Source organism: Cynocephalus volans, chromosome 6, assembly GCF_027409185.1.
Source record: "Cynocephalus volans isolate mCynVol1 chromosome 6, mCynVol1.pri, whole genome shotgun sequence".
NCBI lineage: Eukaryota > Metazoa > Chordata > Mammalia > Dermoptera > Cynocephalidae > Cynocephalus > Cynocephalus volans.
This window is the reverse complement of record NC_084465.1, coordinates 158,568,855-158,587,446: the sequence shown is the minus strand read 5'-3', so window position 1 is coordinate 158,587,446 and position 18,592 is coordinate 158,568,855. Positions and strand designations below refer to the sequence as shown.

At 40.4% G+C, this 18,592-nt stretch overlaps 1 protein-coding gene across 2 annotated transcripts in view; it reads left to right on the top strand.

Annotated features, from left to right (window-relative positions):
- Window positions 1-18,592, top strand: part of IARS1 (isoleucyl-tRNA synthetase 1) — an 80,656-nt gene that overhangs the window by 39,987 nt on the left and 22,077 nt on the right. For both annotated transcript variants that reach the window (XM_063099099.1, XM_063099100.1), the window contains exons 20-30: window positions 1,335-1,455; window positions 4,275-4,366; window positions 5,442-5,519; window positions 6,447-6,568; window positions 6,970-7,072; window positions 7,328-7,411; window positions 9,411-9,585; window positions 11,821-11,933; window positions 13,504-13,599; window positions 14,535-14,711; window positions 15,624-15,729. In XM_063099099.1, the coding sequence (XP_062955169.1) occupies window positions 1,335-1,455; window positions 4,275-4,366; window positions 5,442-5,519; window positions 6,447-6,568; window positions 6,970-7,072; window positions 7,328-7,411; window positions 9,411-9,585; window positions 11,821-11,933; window positions 13,504-13,599; window positions 14,535-14,711; window positions 15,624-15,729 (1,267 nt within the window). The remainder of the gene's footprint in view (window positions 1-1,334; window positions 1,456-4,274; window positions 4,367-5,441; window positions 5,520-6,446; window positions 6,569-6,969; window positions 7,073-7,327; window positions 7,412-9,410; window positions 9,586-11,820; window positions 11,934-13,503; window positions 13,600-14,534; window positions 14,712-15,623; window positions 15,730-18,592) is intronic.

Below are 18,592 nucleotides of genomic sequence, written 5' to 3'. Positions count from 1 at the left end.
TACCTGTTCATTCAGTAGTCCCATCTTAAGAAGCCCTTGCTCTGGGGCCACTTCCCCTGTCCCCCAATTGACCACTGTCAGGGCCCATCACCTTCACTGCATTTGTTGCTTTATGCACTTCAAGACCAAGTTTTGGGTCAGGGCCCCAATACTGCTAATCTTCTTATCTCCAGCATCTCACAAGTAGAATTGCTAGTAAGTTACTATTGAATAAACATATGACTTTATTCCTGCTCGAGCAGTCCCAGGCACTGGTGGGAGAGCTGAGTTCTGCTCTTCCCCAACCCAGCAGGCAAGTCACTCATTTCTGCCACCTCTGGGCTTGACCTGTTCTGCTAATGAGGACATGGAGTGTTCAACTGACCCTACCAAGGTGGACTTTTCCCTGGGAATTGAGAAAGGGAGGCATCTTCTTCAGTCTACCAGTGTTATTCTTCTCTTTTTCAATCCTGCCACTTCTACATGTGGCTCTGTGCCAGGTAGGGCCGATAGTCCTTAGGCAGTGCACTCTTTAAGCCTCCACTGGTGTGGGACTCAGGAATACAGGCTGGATTACACCTAACCACAGCTGGGGCCTGTCTGGGCATAGCAGCAAGATGGAGACTGTATCAGGTTCTTTAACCCAGGGGAAGAGTTGCATTCCCATTGCCCTGCCAGCTTGGTGAAGGTGCTATCTGAGAACCACAGTGGGCAGTAAATGCTGTTTGCAGAGCAGGGATAGGTGAAATGGGCCTTTAGGATCAAGGATAATTTTGCAAAGCAAAAGGAAGGTAGACTAGAGCATTCTAGGTAAAATGAACAGCTTCAGCATAGAAATTAATTTCAGTTTGTGTACAATCATTCAATCCTAGACAGCTTTACTGTCCTTCCTTCCTTAGGATTAAAGTAACTAAACCCTGCATCTAACAAGATTTTAGACTGTCTCTCAATTCATAATTACTCTTTGATGACAGAGAAGTAATTTTTCCTAAATTCTCTTCATTTCACTCAAAAATATATTTAAACAAGGGGCCGACTCTGTGGCTCACTCGGGAGAGTGCCACGCACTGGGAGCGCTGAGGCCGCGGGTTCAGATCCTATATAGGACTGGCCGGTGCGCTCACTGGCTGAGCGCAGTGCGGGCGACGCCAAGCCAAGGGTTACGGTCCCCTTACCGGTCACAAAAAAATATATATATATATATATATATATAATTAATCAAGGACTTAATGTTCCAAGTTAATGCTTATTTTAAAAATATTGCTGAGAATCAAAAATTTATATTGCCAGCAGAGTCTGGGGTTTTTGGTTTTTTGCTACTTCTTTCAGTTTATGTGATGTTAAATCGTTCATAGGAGGAAGAAGTGGAATTCCTCTACAACGAGAACACGGTTAGAGAAAGCCCCAACATTACAGACCGGTGGATCCTGTCCTTCATGCAGTCACTTGTTGGGTTCTTTGAGACCGAGATGGCAGGTGAGTCTCTCTTGGGCTATCCTCCCAGGAATAAGGACTATGTATTCTCTTTATAATGGCCCTTTTGATATTTAACTGTTTCTCTTTATAAACAGGAAATTTATATAGAGAAAATTTTGAGAGATACAGAATAATTGATAATTATTTCCTTCATCCTCTCAAATAGTTTTGTTAAGGCTTGTTAATTGTAGAAGTGTGTTTGTTTGTAGGCCATGGGGAATTCTATCTCTGTGCAGCATTCAGGTCTCCTCACCCCTCCACACAAGAGCACAGGCTTTGGAGTTGGACAGCCACGGATTCAAAACTCCATTCTACCACTTCTTCCCTATCTGGAGGGTTGCCTTAAATCTGTGAGCCTCAATTTCTTTATCTGCAGAATGCCTGGTAGAGTTACTGTTAGGCTTAAATAGAGATGATTTACATAAAGTAGCTGACAGCAGGTAATAAGTAGTACTTGTTAGTAATACATTTTTTATTTATCCTTTTCTGTTTTCATTATTAAATAACTAGTCCCTGTCCATTCTGGAAGAATTAGAAAGTTCAGAAAAGCAATCATGAAGTAGATGTTTCCCCATATTTCTGTTACCTAACAACAATGGGTTTGGTTTTAGAAGTTTGGGATAGTAGATTGTGTTGGCTTCCTTAAGGTTTGAGATGGACATAACCATTGACTAGGACACATGAGATGACCTGGGAAAGAGGGCAGCAGAGGAGGAGGACAGGGTGCTGTTGGGCAAGGGCAGCATTAGTCTGGTCACCGGTATGTAGCTCTCCCTGGAGTGTTGCTACACTTCACACTAAAGGACTGTTCATCAGTTGCCCTGAAGGACTTGTTCAGCCTTTTAAACATGAATATGGATCCTAACTGTCAGGCTGCTGGTCAAGTTGACATAAATGAAAACGTAAATGAGTGTGGGGCTGATTCCTACCCTGGGAAGGGCAGCACCAGGAGCTCCTGCTCTCTCCTGGGACACTCTCACAGCTGTGTCCACTTTCTCTCCTGAGTGATAGGAGTGAGTGGGAAATGTGGTGGGATTGTTGCCCAGGCCCCTGCCATCTTTAGGCACCAGCTGCGACTCCTCCCGTGAAGCCGGGTCTGGAGACTCTGCAGGTGCCCAGTCTCCCCAGTCTGTTGCATGATGAGAGCTGTGTGCAATAGGCCAGGCGTAGTCAGAGTCCGACTCTAGACCCAGATTCCTCAGTTCAGGTCCCAGCTCGGCCAGACTGTCGGTTTCATGCACCAGCTCCCTCATCAGCAGTGTGGGCCTGAGGCCTTACTGGGTGGGGAGGCATCCTTGGGGAATTTGCAGTGACTAGCAATGACCTCAGCAGGAGCTGCTATCTCATATATCCCATGTCCATTGTATGTGGGGCTCTTCTACTCTATGAGTTGAAACCTGAGCACAGGAAACTTGAGCTTCCTAGAAGGGGAAAAGTGTAGTGAACCCTAGAAATAATTTAGACTGTCTTCCTTCTTGACAGAATAGGCCTCAGTCACTGAAATCACCTGTCTAGGAACAGGTGACCAGCTTATGACTGGCCTGGGCCTCTTCCTCCAGCACCTGGGTTCTGGTCTTTGTGAACCTCAGAAGAGAGTAGCTCTGCCCTTTGCAACTTCTCACCTCATTAGCTTAGACCAAGAGCCTCATTAACACTTACTGAACTCAGTATAAACTGTGTATGTTTATAACTTTTAGTCTTGATTCATTTTGGTTTTGGTGGAGGCATGTGTTTGTATGTGTAGACTATTAGTTAAAGGGGAGGTGAATGAGAATTCTTAAAATAACCCTTGCCTCAAATAAGATTGGCTAAATGCCCTTTTCCATTTACCCTCTGAGTTCCCTAGGGGACACTTCAAATCCTTCTAATTCCTCAAGACTCTTCACTCTTTCATTACCTTCTTTAGATTTCTTTCCTTCATTTTTAACCTTTAGAAAGCTTGTTCTATTCTAATTCCTCAAGACTCTTCACTCTTTCATTACCTTCTTTAGATTTCTTTCCTCCATTTTTAACATTAGAAAGCTTGTTCTATTTTATTCATAGCCTATGCCAGAGTTTCTCAATAGTGGTACTATTGACAGCTTGGGCCGGATCATTCTTTGTTGTGGGGACTGTGTTGTGCATTGTAAGAGGTTGAGCAGCAATCCCTGGTCCACCAATTAGATACCAGTAGCAACCCTCGCCCCCTAAACTGTGACAACCAAAATTCTCTCCGGGCATTGCCAAGTGTCTCCTGCTGGCCGGAATTGCCCTGGCTGAGAACCACTGGCTATTCTATGCCTCTTATCATCTAAGTCAAGCTTTTTGTTTGTTTGTCTTTTAGTTCAGGTACAGTGTACTACAATGGAAAAAAGCTGGGCTTTGGATGGTACTTGTATTAGTCCGTTTTATATTGCTATAACAGAATTATTAATCCATTCATGAGAGATCCGCCCCCATGACTGAATCAGTTTCCAGCACTGCCTCATTGGGGATCAAATTTCCACATGAGTTTTGGCAGGGACAACACATCCAAACTCCATCAGTGCTGTTGTATTGCACTACTCCACGTGAACATGTTTCTAGGAGTTGTGTGGTGGCAGCCTTGGACTCTGAGCCATGCTTACTGGGGTTTCAGTTTTTCTCACTGACCAATGGGAGTTCACATGTGGTTCACAGAGTACACTCCTACACACCTTGACTGCTGTGTTTATTTTTGTTCTTGTCTCCTTAACAAGTGGAGGCCCTTGGGTGAAAGGGGCTACTTGGTATTCAGCCCTCCACCACCCCAGAGGCTTGGTGCAGACTTGCCGCCTGATTGACTTGTCTTACTTTTTTAGCTTACAGGCTTTACACTGTGGTGCCTCGCCTGGTCAAGTTTGTGGATGTTCTGACCAATTGGTATGTCAGAATGAACCGCAGAAGATTAAAGGTAAGTGCAGACTGCTGTTGGGAAAAGCAAAAAGTGTATTAAGTTTAGAGCTAAAGTACTCAACTATGTATATTGATGTGTCCACACTGTGAAGCCAGATTGCCTGCCTTCAAATCCTGGCAGTTATTGGCTGAGTGATCTTGGTAAAGTGATCTCCCTTTTTGGTGCTGCAGTTTCCTTGGTAAAATTGTACCCAAGTTTTCAAGTTTTTGTGAGGACTAATTGAGTTAATATACAAGGGTACTTCAAAAAGTTCATGGAAGAATAAAAAGATAATACGAATCTTTCCATGAACTTTTCAAAGTACTCTCATACATATGTGTATACACACATATATCTAGAAGGACATATACTGAAATGTTTACAGTGGTTATCACTAATAATTATGGTTGAAGTTTTTTAAATCATCTTTACATTTTTCCTACTATAAATTAGTATCATGATTTTTTTAAATGCAAACAGTACAAGGATTCTTCCAAAAAGTTCATGGAAAAGTAGAATTAAAAGATGATATGAATCTTCATGTGAACTTTTCGAAGTACCTTTGTGTATACTTTTCGGGGGGAGGACACGAGCAGCTGGCCAGTATGGGGATCCAAACCCTTGACCTTGGTGTTATAACACCACGCTCTAACTAACTGAGCTAACCGGCCAGTCTTATACTTTTTTTAAAATAAGAAATTCTTACCTAAAGTTACTTTAAAATGTTCTGTTAGCAACCGCTTCTCTCTGTTGCATGTGAATCCATTCTACCTTCAGCCTTCAGGTTCCACAGTCAGTTTCATCTCCCAATTACAGAGCCGTTCCCCATCCACTGGGCCTCAGGTGCGGTGGTGTTAGGGGGGCGATTTTCGCACATCCTGGTCCTGGCTCCTGCACTCATCTGCAGGGCCACTGTGATGGCACCACCCCAGACAGCCTGTGCTTATGGCCATTTCTTCTTGCTCTGCCCTGTGTCCTGTCTGTATGCTGCATGCTCTCTGGGTTGCCTCTTTTTAATAAACTCCTTATTTGTTTCTGTGATAAACACTTATTTTCGTCATTTTAATGTTTATGTTGCTTTTTTATTCATCAGGGTGAAAATGGGATGGAGGATTGCATTATGGCCCTGGAAACCTTGTTTAGTGTTCTGCTTTCTCTGTGCAGACTTATGGTAAGATGTTGGCCCTCTATAGAATGCTTTGGCCTGTGGGCTGCATGTGGTACCCTCTTGCTGCAGCATCCTTCCTTTATGTCTATTCTGTATTTATTCCACCAGAAATAAAAGTTTTACAATAGCTTATATCTCTAGTTCCTTTTTAGAAATCTTCTTTGCTAATATATGTCAAGTAAGGTCTAAGAAATACTAGATTCTTTCTTACAATCAATGGCAGTTCAGTACAGGTCAAGGTCCTTGGATCTAGACCAAGGATCTACAGTTTGAGGTAAGACATACCTTGTCTTAATGTGGATTGCCATAATTGTTGTAATGGGGAGGTTCGCAAACAATATTTTAAGTTAGTATTGAGAGGAAAATGTGCAAGTAATTGTTGAAAACATGTTCCTACCAGTTATAATAACAAGCAAAAAAGCTCCAGCTTTAATTTTCTATATCTTGTTTCTGCTATTTCAGTATAATTTTATAGCCTTATATTTATTTTCTTAACATTCACCAAAGGAAAACCTGCTTTGTACAGGTCCTGCACCTGTTGCCTACTGTGCCGGACCTCATTCACCCTCATCCTGTGAAGCAGATGGTGTTTCCCCCAGGTTACTGATGAAGTTTCTGGGGTTTGGGACATTCAGTCCTCTTTTCGTATTTTTGTAGCTGGTATGTGGTCAGGGGCTCCTGTTTTTATTTTGTGCAAAGAGGCTCCAGAAGCCTGTAAATGCTTTGGGTCCTTCTGGCTGTGGCCCTGCTGCTGTACTTCACAGATAGGAGGTCCTTTCTCTTCCCTAGGGCATATTCAGGAACGTCATGCCCATTTCTGTGCATATTACTGTGTCATTCTCTAAAATGTGTAGTTGTTGTTTTAGTGTAGATGAGATCAGTTGGTGGTGGCCACATAAAGGTGACTTGGTGTCCTCTGTCCTCCTGCAGGCCCCCTATACCCCTTTCCTCACTGAGCTGATGTACCAGAACCTGAAGATGCTGCTTGATCCTGCTTCTGTCCAGGACAAGGACACACACAGCATCCACTACCTCATGCTACCCCATGTTCGGTAGGAATCAGATACTGATACACCACCCTGGGCCATGGAAGGGTAGTCCCCAGAGCATGCAGGGGCCCCAGCTCCTGGAGAAGAATAGGGAAGAGCAGACACTTCCCTGTCCAGCCCCTCGTGGCCTGCCTCCCTCCTGAGCTGATGTGAGCTTCTCCTCAGGCTGCAGGACGGGCCCACTTCAATACATGGCAGGAGGGATGCTCAGTGTGGGGGCACCTTGGGGAGCTGCTGGGCTCTGAGAAGCAGGCACGGGTGCTGTCCTTCCCCAGGGGCCTCACTGGGAGGCCTGGCCACGCCATTTCATCTCTAACCTGACACTGTTCCTCAAGCATGACTATTGCTTTGGATTTTCTCCTTTTAAATCAAATCTCTTTCTCATTCCTACCTCTACCAATCAGAGAGGAATTGATTGACAAGAAAACTGAGAGTGCAGTATCTAGAATGCAGTCTGTGATTGAACTTGGGCGAGTGATTCGAGACCGCAAAACTATTCCAATAAAGGTTTGAAATTTTATTTGTATTTTACGTGGTACAGACCTAAATAATTATGTCTTTGGGATGTTTTCTTTAACATAGAGAGCTTCCAGCAATGGCATAAGTTTGGGTTTTTTTCCTGCAGTAAGGACATGAGTGACTTAGTACTAGTTCAGCTTGACTAGTCTGGAGCTTGAGAATCAGATAAACATTTACATTCCATTTTTCTGCAGTTTAGAGAACTGACTGATTAGTGAACTTTCCCCTCCCTTTTCCTCCTAGTATCCTTTGAAAGAAATTGTGGTTATCCATCAAGATCCAGAATCTCTTAAAGATATCAAGTCTTTGGAGAAGTATATCATGGAGGTAAGGTAGATGATTTGTTTCCTTAGGGTCCAAACAGACTTTTTCCTCTAGAAGATTATTTTGATGAATATTCTCCAATGAATACACTTTGAGTATATAATTTATTCTTTTTCTTTTATATATCAGTATATAAATAAAAAGTTTAACCATCCATGATATTTTACATTTTGCTTAGAACCATCATGAATTTTTACAATATAATTGTAATTCTCTAAAAGGTATTTCAGGTTAAATGAATTTCTTGACCTTTCATGTATTACTGTCATCCACTTTTCTTCCTCAAAGTACTTTTTTTTTTAAAGGATGACCGGTAGGGGGATCTCAACCCCCAGGACTATGCTCAGCTAGTGAGCCAACCAGCCATCCCAATATAGGATCTGAACCCGTGGCCTTGGTGTTCTCAGCACCACACTCTCCCGAGTGAGCCACGGGCCAGCCCTCGAAGTACTTTTTGATAATTAACAAGAAAATGTTGTTCCTTCAAAGTATACAAGTGACAAGTGACCCCACAGTTCGTTGTAAACAATTGAAGCACCAACATAATGTGTGCCCAGTAGAAGGGGAGCCCCTCAACCCTGTCTGTCCCTGAAGTCTCATTTCCCCTCTTAAGGATGTTCCTAGGATTTTTACACATGTATACATATATATGTACATATATATGTACACACATGTATATACATGCAGTTTGGGTTTATTTGTGCATACACAGGGTTGTGTGTAGTCTTTAACTTGCTTTTATATAGTATAGTATATCTTTTTAACAGCTGCATAGTGTTCACTTCCTGGCCGCTTCATAATCTATTTAATTACTCTTCTGCTGGAAATTCAGGTTTCTGATTACAAGCAAAAAGTGCATGTGTATCTTTGTTTCTGTATCAGCATATGGTTGTTGGATAGATTCCAGAAGTGGAGTTTTGGGATCAAAAGTTTAAACTGTAGTGTCAATTGTCCTTCCCCAAAAGCTTTATTCCTTTGTATTTAAACATCAAATATATTTTGAATTTAATTTTTTATTCTTTTCACAGGTAATACTTAAATATATTATTGAAGAAATATTGATTTCTATATTTTGTCTTGAATTGCTTCAGAAATCCAGACAAATATTAGAAACCAAAAAGTTAGATTTATAAACTGTGAAATTAATGCCTGTAGATATGCATAAAAATAGAGTTTTTAAAAAAACAAAATGTCTTAGCCACTTACAATGAGATTGATTAATACAGTTAAATATAATGGCAATGTGTCCCTATTATTTACTAAACTATGTAGTCTCATGATGTCTCCTACTATACCATCAACATTCCTTTCTGCATTAGTAATCCTTAACTAACATGATGGAGGCATGAAATGTTATGATTAACTGATTCTTGTGATTAATTGATAGTTAACCTTGTGGTGCTCTGAAATTACATGAGCAAAGGTCACCCCTGAAAGATTAAGTTTGTATTTCTAATTTCAGTTATGCTCGTCTGTCTCGATTGATCTTGACAAGAAGCATTTGTTTCACACCATATAAAGCAATGGTTTTTAAGTATCTTTATAAAGTTGTGCACCCATCACTACAATTTTAGAACATTTTCATCATCCCCAAAAGAAACTCAGTATCCATTAGCATTCATGTTTCATTTTCTCAGGATCCAACCATTTCCTGGCAACCACAAATCTTATTTTCTATCTGGATTTTCCTACTCTGGACATTTCATATAAGTGGAATCATACAGTTTGTGATCTTTTGCGTTTGGCTTATTTCACTTGGCATGTTTTCATGTTTCATTCATGTTGTAGCATGTATCAGTGTTTTACTCCATTTTAATCCAATCCATTGCTTGGATTGATCACATTTTGTTTATCCATTCACAGTTGATGGACATTGGGGTTGTTTCTACTTTGGGGCTGTAATGAATAGTGCTGCTATGGACATTTGTGTATATATGTTTTTGTGTGGACATGTGTTTTTAAATTTCTCTCGTTTTTGTTTCCTCTTATACACAACCTATAGGAATTGAATGTTCGAAAAGTTACACTGTCTACAGATAAAAACAAGTATGGTATTCGGCTAAGGGCAGAACCGGATCACATGGTCCTGGGGAAACGTCTGAAGGGAGCCTTTAAAGCGGTGATGATGTCCATCAAGCAGTTGAGCAGTGAGGAGCTGGAGCAGTTCCAGAAGAGTGGTGGGTGTCTGCTAAGACAGGGCACCATTCATGTCCTCAGGCTGAGGGGTGATTTGTGTTTAGGCTCCTGTTTGACTTTTACTATCTCATCTTTTTCTTAAATAAAAATTTTTCTTTCCTGTTCATAAAAATGTTTATTATAAATAATTCTGATGATTTAGAAAGAAAATAAAAATGACCTCTAACCCACCACCCATTCATGTAACATAGACTGAGTGCCTGCTCTCTGTTGTTGAATATGCAGCTTCACATGTGCTGGTTAGGTTCTGGTTTACTTCCCTCCAGTTACGTATTTAGTCACATAATGTACAGCTTTACAAAATGGAGATGACATTATAATTTTGAATTTCTCACTTTTCACTTTTATATATTTTATATCTTATGTTATTTTTTTAAATTTTTATTCACTTTTATTTTGCATTTCCAGTTTATATTACAAACATTTTATGTATTTATATTTTTTGAAATGCTGTTTTAATAGCTGTATGATTTTTCTTCATGTGGATACTTGATAATGTTTTTAACCATTTTATCGTTGGTGCTTTAGTTTGTTTCCAGGCTTTTAATGTTATAAATATTACAGTAAATATTTTTGCAAAATTAATTCCTTTAGGCTAGAAAGCAGCTAGATAGAAATTACTAAATTAGAAGAATGGACCTTAGGTTATCAGCGAATTCCACAAATGCTAATGTGGGCCTAGAAAATCTGCCCTCCTGTTGAGAAAGAGCAGAACTCCCTGAAGCTTCATGACCAGGCAACCGGTGTTCCCCTCAGAGTGTTCATGTGTTGCTTGTGGAGAGAAAAGAAGACTTGCAGGTGTCAAAATGAAGACTATAAAATAAATGAAAGAAAAGATTACAGTATTTTTTGAGGAAAGGGAGTTAGCATTGAGGTTGAGAGCTTCTTGCTAAGAAGAAATGGGTCAATACTTATCACAGTTTTTCTAAAATACCTAAAACCCATATCTCGATCTCTTATTTGGGCAAGACTGGATTCTTTAATTCAGCAGATATTTTTTGATATCCAGTACACAGTTGAATAAGACAGACTTTGCCCTTACTCTCATGCTGACAAACATTGAAGGTTTTCAGAAATAATTGTGGTTTTGATAAGGAAAAGTATAGGGTAATATGAGAACATGTGACAGGGGGTCTAACCAATATGGGGTTAGGAAAGGGAATTTGGCTGCTTTCTACCCTTCTAGGGAGCATTTCAGGGTGACCAGAAATTCCAGCTTGCCATGATTAAAATCATATTTGCTCTGAGTGTGGCTGCTTGACATCCTACAGCTGTTCTGGAATGCACGGTATTTATTATTAGGGCTCTGATGTTGAAGCTGGAACGTGTTAAGAGAAGAAAGATTTAAGGACTCAGGAATCATGAGTGGTTATGGAAATTGGGGTAAAGATTCCTCAGATTTTTAGACAGAATAAAGCATAAGTTAGCACCTAATACTTGATTTATTACTAATTCAACTCCAAATATTAAATTAGCAAAATGTTGTTTGATCAACGTTCAAGTCACAAATCTAAGTTGTTTTACCAGAGAGCCAAAACATCAAAAGTTCCCAAAATAAGCCTTATTTGAAACTAAAAGCCTGAAGTTTCTAAACAATAATTGCTGGATGAATTTTTCTGCACTGACAAAAAGCAAAATAGTTCAGTATTTGACATAAAGTAAAAACGACAGCCTAGTGCTCAAAGCCCAAGAAGGGAATTAGAAGTGACCACAGTGGTCTTCCCTGAGGATGGGATGTTGCCCTCAGCAGCTGTCCTCACACTCTCTGCCTCTCCTGCATAGACACGATGGACAGGCACATCACAGTGTCCATCTCATCTCACCCTCACCACACCCTGCTCAGCAGATAGTGGAACACCAGGTCATATAGCCAGTGAGTGGTGGACCTAAGTCTGATTGCACGCTAAAGACTGTATTTTTTCCATTACATCATGCAGCTATGTGCTATCTCTTTGGCATGTCTTTGGACCTGGGAGTTTATATAGAGCAGTAGATGGTGGTGGTGACTTAACTGTCTTCAAGGCAATATGGTGTAGTCTAAGGGAAATACACTACTCCTTATCTATACTAGTGACATGAGTCAGGAGGAAGTGAGCTCTTGAAGCCTTTACAGCTCTGCTGTTCTCAAATTTTCATCAAAAAGGGACACAATATACTGATAGCAGGTGATTGGAAGATGAGGAAGGACTGACTAACTGCATGTGCTTCTCCACCAGGGACCATTGTTGTGGAAGGCCACGAATTGCATGAAGAAGACATCCGCCTCATGTACACCTTTGATCAGGCCACAGGTGGGACTACCCAGTTTGAAGCACACTCAGATGCTCAGGTATTTTTCTGTTCCCTAGAACATTTCTTTACCAAGAGAGGAGAACATAAAAGGAGGAAATATTTTACCTATGCCTTTCTGACAATGTTGACAGTGTGTCTCAGGGTAAAATAAACCAGCTATTTGTTTTAGATTGGCTTTATTAAACTTTTTTTATGGTATGACCTTAACATACACATTTGTTTAATGAATACATAAATAAGCATTCTGTAATTTCTACATGGGTAATAGTCCTAAATTTTGGGTTCTGCATAAACAAACCCTTCAAAGAACGAGTCAGTCATGGACACAGAAAAGTAAGCCAGTTCTTAATATTCTTCCTGATGAGTTTTCTGGTGAAAATAAGAAGTCCCCCTATGTAAAGACTGGAGTAGAAGTGGGGGTGGTCAAGCAGCACTCCTTGAAGGGAATATATAGGCTGTTTCGGATTTGGGGGTCAGTACTGACTTTTTTTTGTCACAATGGAACAGTATTTCTCTCCAGTCCTGACCAGACTTCACCAAGCAGCATGGTTGTAAGATCTCCCATGTAGGGTTGGGGTATAGTCCCTCTGTTTAACATGCTATGTACAGGAGGAGGGTGGGCAGCACCTCCATAAAAGGAAGGCAACCTTCTCAAGCCTTTACACGGACTTAAGTTAGATGTGTAAGAACTCCACGTGGGCAGACAGTGACAAGGAGGTAAAGGTGCATTCCTTAGTGAAGAAGTTTGTAGACAAGAGAATGGTCAGTCCTTTCTGGTCACAGCACATGTTAGGGCCTGAAAAGTCATCCACACTGTAGAGTGTCTTAACACAGCTTACATAATGTAGTGGGATGTGGTGCCCCTCCTCTGACTGAAATTTTGAGCTTATCATCCATTTCCAGTTGTACCTCCTGCGCTTTTGTGAAGTGAGGCAAGCTTGTTAATTTCTCTGAGTTTCCTAAAGATAAATGGTGCCTAATTACAAGGTTTTTGTAGAGTACCTTTCACTCTATAATGTGCTTTATAGTAGAAGTGGTGGTTTCATTATTACTACATCATAATCAACAACCTGCAGAAGAAATAGAAAAGTAAATAAGATTGGCAAAAAGATGGCAGTTTAAACTGAGTCATATAAAAAGTATTGTCCATTTTAGAATTTGTGTATTAAGTCCTGCTGACAAAACATGAGAAGGGTCATAGTGCAAGAAAATAACGTGGCGTCAGATGCTTTGAGGCCTTTGATCCACTCATTTGTGGTATAAAAAGTTGTGCTGCTCCAGGGGCTTCATGATTGTTGGTCTTGTTGATTAGAAGAATTGACACTATTTATTTGGTGGCCAAAAAGCAGAGTCACGTGAGGGACTCGTGGAAGGCGGGTCTCAGGGCATTTCCCATGAGCAGCACACAACAAAAGAAGAAAAAGCTGCACCTTTCTCCAGAGGTGGAAGACAAGCTGGTTACAAAGAAATACCTGAATGATAAAGAGGTTAATTTTATTTCCTTTGCTCAGTGCTGTATTATAGACTTCTCAGAATTTAGTTTTAAATATCTTTTTGCTGCATTTTTTCTTATTTGGTTGTGATAGTGTACACTATTCATTCCTCAGGCTTTGGTTCTCTTAGACATCACCCCTGACCAGTCCATGGTGGATGAAGGAATGGCTCGAGAAGTCATCAATCGCATCCAGAAACTTCGCAAAAAGGTAGTTTGTCAGATTAAGAACAAGCTGCTGTTTCGGTTTTTTGTTTTAGTTGTTGGGAAGGACAAGAGAGACAAGTAATATAAACCATAGTGATTAATTAATGGTAGTGATTCACTAATCTACAGTCCATTCAGATTGTATTCTATAGGGAAGACAGGCCCCTTTCCTTCTACTTACTCACTCCCAAGCTGAATACAGCTTTTCATGTTTCTCTGACCAGGAGCTTTCAGCCAACTTGTACCCCTTCCCAGTCTTTTTCAGTTCCCTTGGGCTTCTACAAAACCATCTTTTGGATGGATAGCTCTTCTGACTGATGCAGAAGGTGATCAGAGATGACAATGAGTGTCTCTGAAGAAGGATAGAGGTGTAGTCATTGTGGAAGAGCTCCGAGCTCAGGGCAGAGATTTCTGGGTCTGGACAACGTGGGGTGGATTTTCCTCATTAGTGAACTGGGGAAGGTGCACAGAGCACATTAGCTGGAGAGTAGAGGGGCTGCCAAGTCCCCACCAGGTGAGAGAATCAGGAAGCTCTTACCCCAAGGAGAGCATTGACATCTAGCTCCCCGATGTCCTCCTTCCCAGGCCGGGTGTCTGAAACCTGTGGTTCAGGTTTGAGGAGGCCACTCCAACAGGCAACTTGCCGGGGGGGGTGGGGGGTGGATACTTGTGAGGTCTTTCTCTGTTGTGAGCTTTTTGAGTGGGTTCTCAGATATATCTTTGTTTCAACATTCATAGGTACTGATTGTGCTAGGAAAAGACACATGCCCTATCTCCAAAGAGTGGGGAGGAGGACATAAAGCAGATCATATATTGCAGAGCAGTGAGTCTCACAGATCTCCCAAGGAAGGATGAACAAGTCAGCCCTTGTTCAACAGCAACTTGGTTTTGATTAATAAAATGTGCTTCTCTTTTTAAATTTTCTATATGTGCTTTCAGTGCAATCTGGTTCCAACTGATGAAATAACAGTTTATTATAAAGCAAAGTCAGAAGGAATGTATCTGAATAATGTTATTGAAAGCCACACTGAATTCATACTTGCCACTGTAAAGGCTCCCTTGAAACCATATCCAGTTCCTACATCAGATAAAATTCTTATTCAAGAAAAAACAGAGGTGAGTTCTGAGTCCTGTCGAACTACTAAAAGATTTCAGATTAGGTTTTAGTTACATCATGATATTCTATCTCCCAGTAAAGATTGGTCTAGCACTCAGTCCTGAAGTATTGCTCTGTATGATAGTGGGTAGGGTCAGAGAGGAAGTCCAGAAGAGGTGGAGGGGGAGGGAAGGCAGAAATGCTCTCATGGCAGTTCTTTTGGGGAAGGCAGCCAGGAGGTTACATGAGATTTGCCAGGAAGTAAAATGGCTATGTGGGCCTGCTTTGTCTAAAACTAGAAAAGTTGATATTGTGGATTCTGGTAAAAAGTAAACAGCAATTGGTATTTAACTTTTATGGCAGTAAGTTGTACATAAAATTATAATAGTAAAAAGTAATTACAATAGCATTTCCTGTTGTTACATCTAAAAATTTTAGGTGTAACTATGAAAGTCTGATACCAAGACATGGAAGATATTGGCCCATAATTCAAAAGTAGGTCATTTATAATATATCTCAGTCGTTTATTCACTCATTTTCTCTTTGTCTCATTCCTACTTTATATGGGACAAATAGGACAGCCAAGGAGGGGCTGAAAGTGGCTGTTTGTCTTTCCAGTGGAGCAAATTGCAGTGTAGTTTCATTTTCTGTTTTGCTTATTATTTAATTGTTCAGCTTTTTAAGAAATGAGTATATATTCCTTACATAATCAGAACAAAAGATTTATGTTTCTAAAAGAACAGATAAAAGGAAGGGGAAAAAATGGGGATATAAATTGTAACTTTTGATTCCAAGTGATACAATTGGATATGTTTTCAGGATTCTATAGTGCTCTTGTTCTCACTGAGAAGCAATCATCACTGTGTTACTTGATGGGGTGGCACTGCAGTCAGATGCTGCAGCTGCTCAGTCATATGTTTTCATGTGCTCAGTTAAAAGGGTCTGAACTGGAAATTACACTCACCAGAGGAGCCTCCCTGCCTGGTCCTGTATGTGCCTATGTCAATCTTAACATCTGTGCAAATGACTGTGAGCAAGGTAAATGAATTCCATGGTTTATATGGTATTTCTCAGTTAAACCTATGTTTGTCTTTAAGGCTGTTATTATGGAATTGGTAAAATCAGATAACTTTTTCTTTTTAATTATAATCAAAATGAATCCACTAAAGTAAATGATTGTACTTGCACTTGCAGGAAGGTGGAGCGAATGTACTTTTTCCTATTCCTCCCACTAAGTACATCTAAGCACCTTGACCATTACATATAAAAGCAAACATAAGAAGACTTTCAGAGGTGAAAGGAAGAAAGCAGATCAGCTAGGGACCTTGAAACCAAGTAACATAACAATAGTGATTTCCTTGGATTATCTTTTTTGCCTCTTATATCCCAAACTCAGAGATTAAGAAGCTCACAACCTGGAAATGCCAACAAGGGCAGACCAAAAAAGCTCCAACAAACTTCTCTCTAGAGGAATGGGAGAGGAGCAACCTCACAAGACAGAAAATTTTTAGACGGTAAATTCTCTATTTCCGCCAAACACCACAGAAAAATACTATGGCCCCACCATCACCCCCACCAGCAAAGGCCACATGGGGAGCCTAGACTTCCACCCTTGCCAGGCTGAGGATCCACAAGCTCTCCCACTACAACAGCAATATCAGAGAAGAGACCACATAGGGAGCAGGCACTTTCATCCTAGCGAGGCAGTAACAAGCCCTTCTGCCCAGTGGTGTCATGGAGACCAAATGGAGAGCTCAAACTTCCATTCCCACCAGGCAGTAGCAAGGCATCCTTCCGACTCACAATTGCATCGAGATGAGATCACATACCACCACCACCTCCTTTGAGGTGTCAGTGAATGCCACATGGGAACAGTAAAGGTGCACTACTCTTCCAAGCCAGGGAGGTGTTGGTGAAGGCCTAGAGGAGAGCGAGAACTCCCTTTCCTTCCACTCTCAGCAGGAACAGGGAGTCCCAGCTTGGTGTTAGTGGAGGCTGATAGTGAACCTGGGCTTCTACTCCCACCTGGAAGTAACTAGGCAGTGCCCATTTCCCCTGCCAATGTGATGTCAAACAAAGTCAGCTGAAATAAAGAGTTTAAATAAGAACCAGAGTTTCATAATTATATGCCTAAAATATTCGGGTTTCAATTGAAAATCACTGATCATACCAAAAACCAGGATCTCAAATTGAATGAAAAAAGACAATAAATAGATGCAAATACTGAGATGACAGAAGTGTTAAAATTATCTGACAGAATTTAAAGCAGCCATAATAAAAATCTCAGTGTATGGGCTCAGTAACAGAATAGAAGGGAAAGAATTTATTAAGTGGATGATGGAACGATAGAAATTACTCACTCTGAAGAGAAACATGGAAAAAATAACAAAGGATTAACATTTTTGTCACTGGAGTCAGAAGAAGAAGAGAAAGAGGGTAGTACTGAAAAGGTACTTTAAAAAAATAGCTGAAAACTTTCTAAATTTGGCAAAACACATAAACCTACAGATTTAAGAAGTTAAATATTTGTGTTCCCCAAGCTCGTATGTTGAAGTCCCCAGGGTGATGGTATTAGGAAGTGGGGTCTCTGGGAGATAATTAGGCCATGAGGGTAGAGCCCTCATCAATGGGATTAGTTCTCTTGTGAAAGAGACCCAAAGAGCTATCAACTCCTCCACCGTGTGATGACACAGCAACAGGCCTTCACTAGACACCACATGTACTGGTGCCTTGATCTTTGGACTTCTCAGTCTCCAGAATTGCGAGAAATAAATTTCTGTTGTTTATAAGCTACCCAGCCTGTGGTATTTTGTTAATAGCAGCCAAAACGGACTAAGATACCAAGTGAAACTCAAGCAGGATAAACCTAAAAGAATCCACATCAAGGCAAATAGTCAAACTTCTGAAAACCGAAGACAAAAAAAGCATATTGAAAGCAGTGAGAGATGCAACACCTAACTTCCAGGGGGAGAACAATTCAAATGATACTGATTTCTCAGCAGAAACCACAAAAGCCACCAAGTAAAAGGATAATATATCAAGTGCTGAATGATAAGTACTGTCTACCCAGAATTCTATATCAATCAAAAATATCCTTCAGGGTGATGGGGAAATCAAGACATTTCCAAATAAACAAAGACTAAAAGAATCTGTTGCCAGCAGACCAATCCTAAAAGAATGACTAAAGGAAGTTCTTAACACAGAAAGGAAAAGGGAATCTAGAAATATCAGGAAGGAAGAAGAATGGAGAGTCAAAACATAAGTTAATTTAATAGATGCCTTCCTCTTAAATTTTCTAAACTATGTTTTATGGTTGCATCAAGCACAGTAACATTGTTTGATGTGGTTCTCAATGTATATACAAGAAATATTTAAGGTAATTACAAATAGGAAGAATAAGGGGAGGTGAGGTTTCTACATTTCTCACAAACTGGTAGTGTTGACACCAGGGGACTAGTAAGTTATGTATGTATAAGGCACTGCCTGGGGAGTAACCAGTAAAAAAGCCTATACCAAGGGATACAAATTTATACCATGTATATATACCAGACAAATCTAAAGTGGAATTCAAAAGTATGTTCAGGTAACCCATAGGAAGCTGGGAGAAAAAAAAAACAGAACAAATAGAAATAGAAAGCAAAAAATAAAATGAAAGACTTTAGGATTAATATCAATAATCACACTAAATTTAAATGGTCTAAATACACCAATTAACAGAGATTGGCAGAGTGATATAAAACACATTAACCTACCATATGCTGTCTATAAGAAGCTCTTAAAGTATGATATAGGTAGGTTGAAAACAAAAGTAGAAAATGATATACCATGCAAACATTAATCAAATGAAAGCAGGAATGGCTATGTTTATATTAAATGAAATAGACTTCAGAGCAAAGAAAAT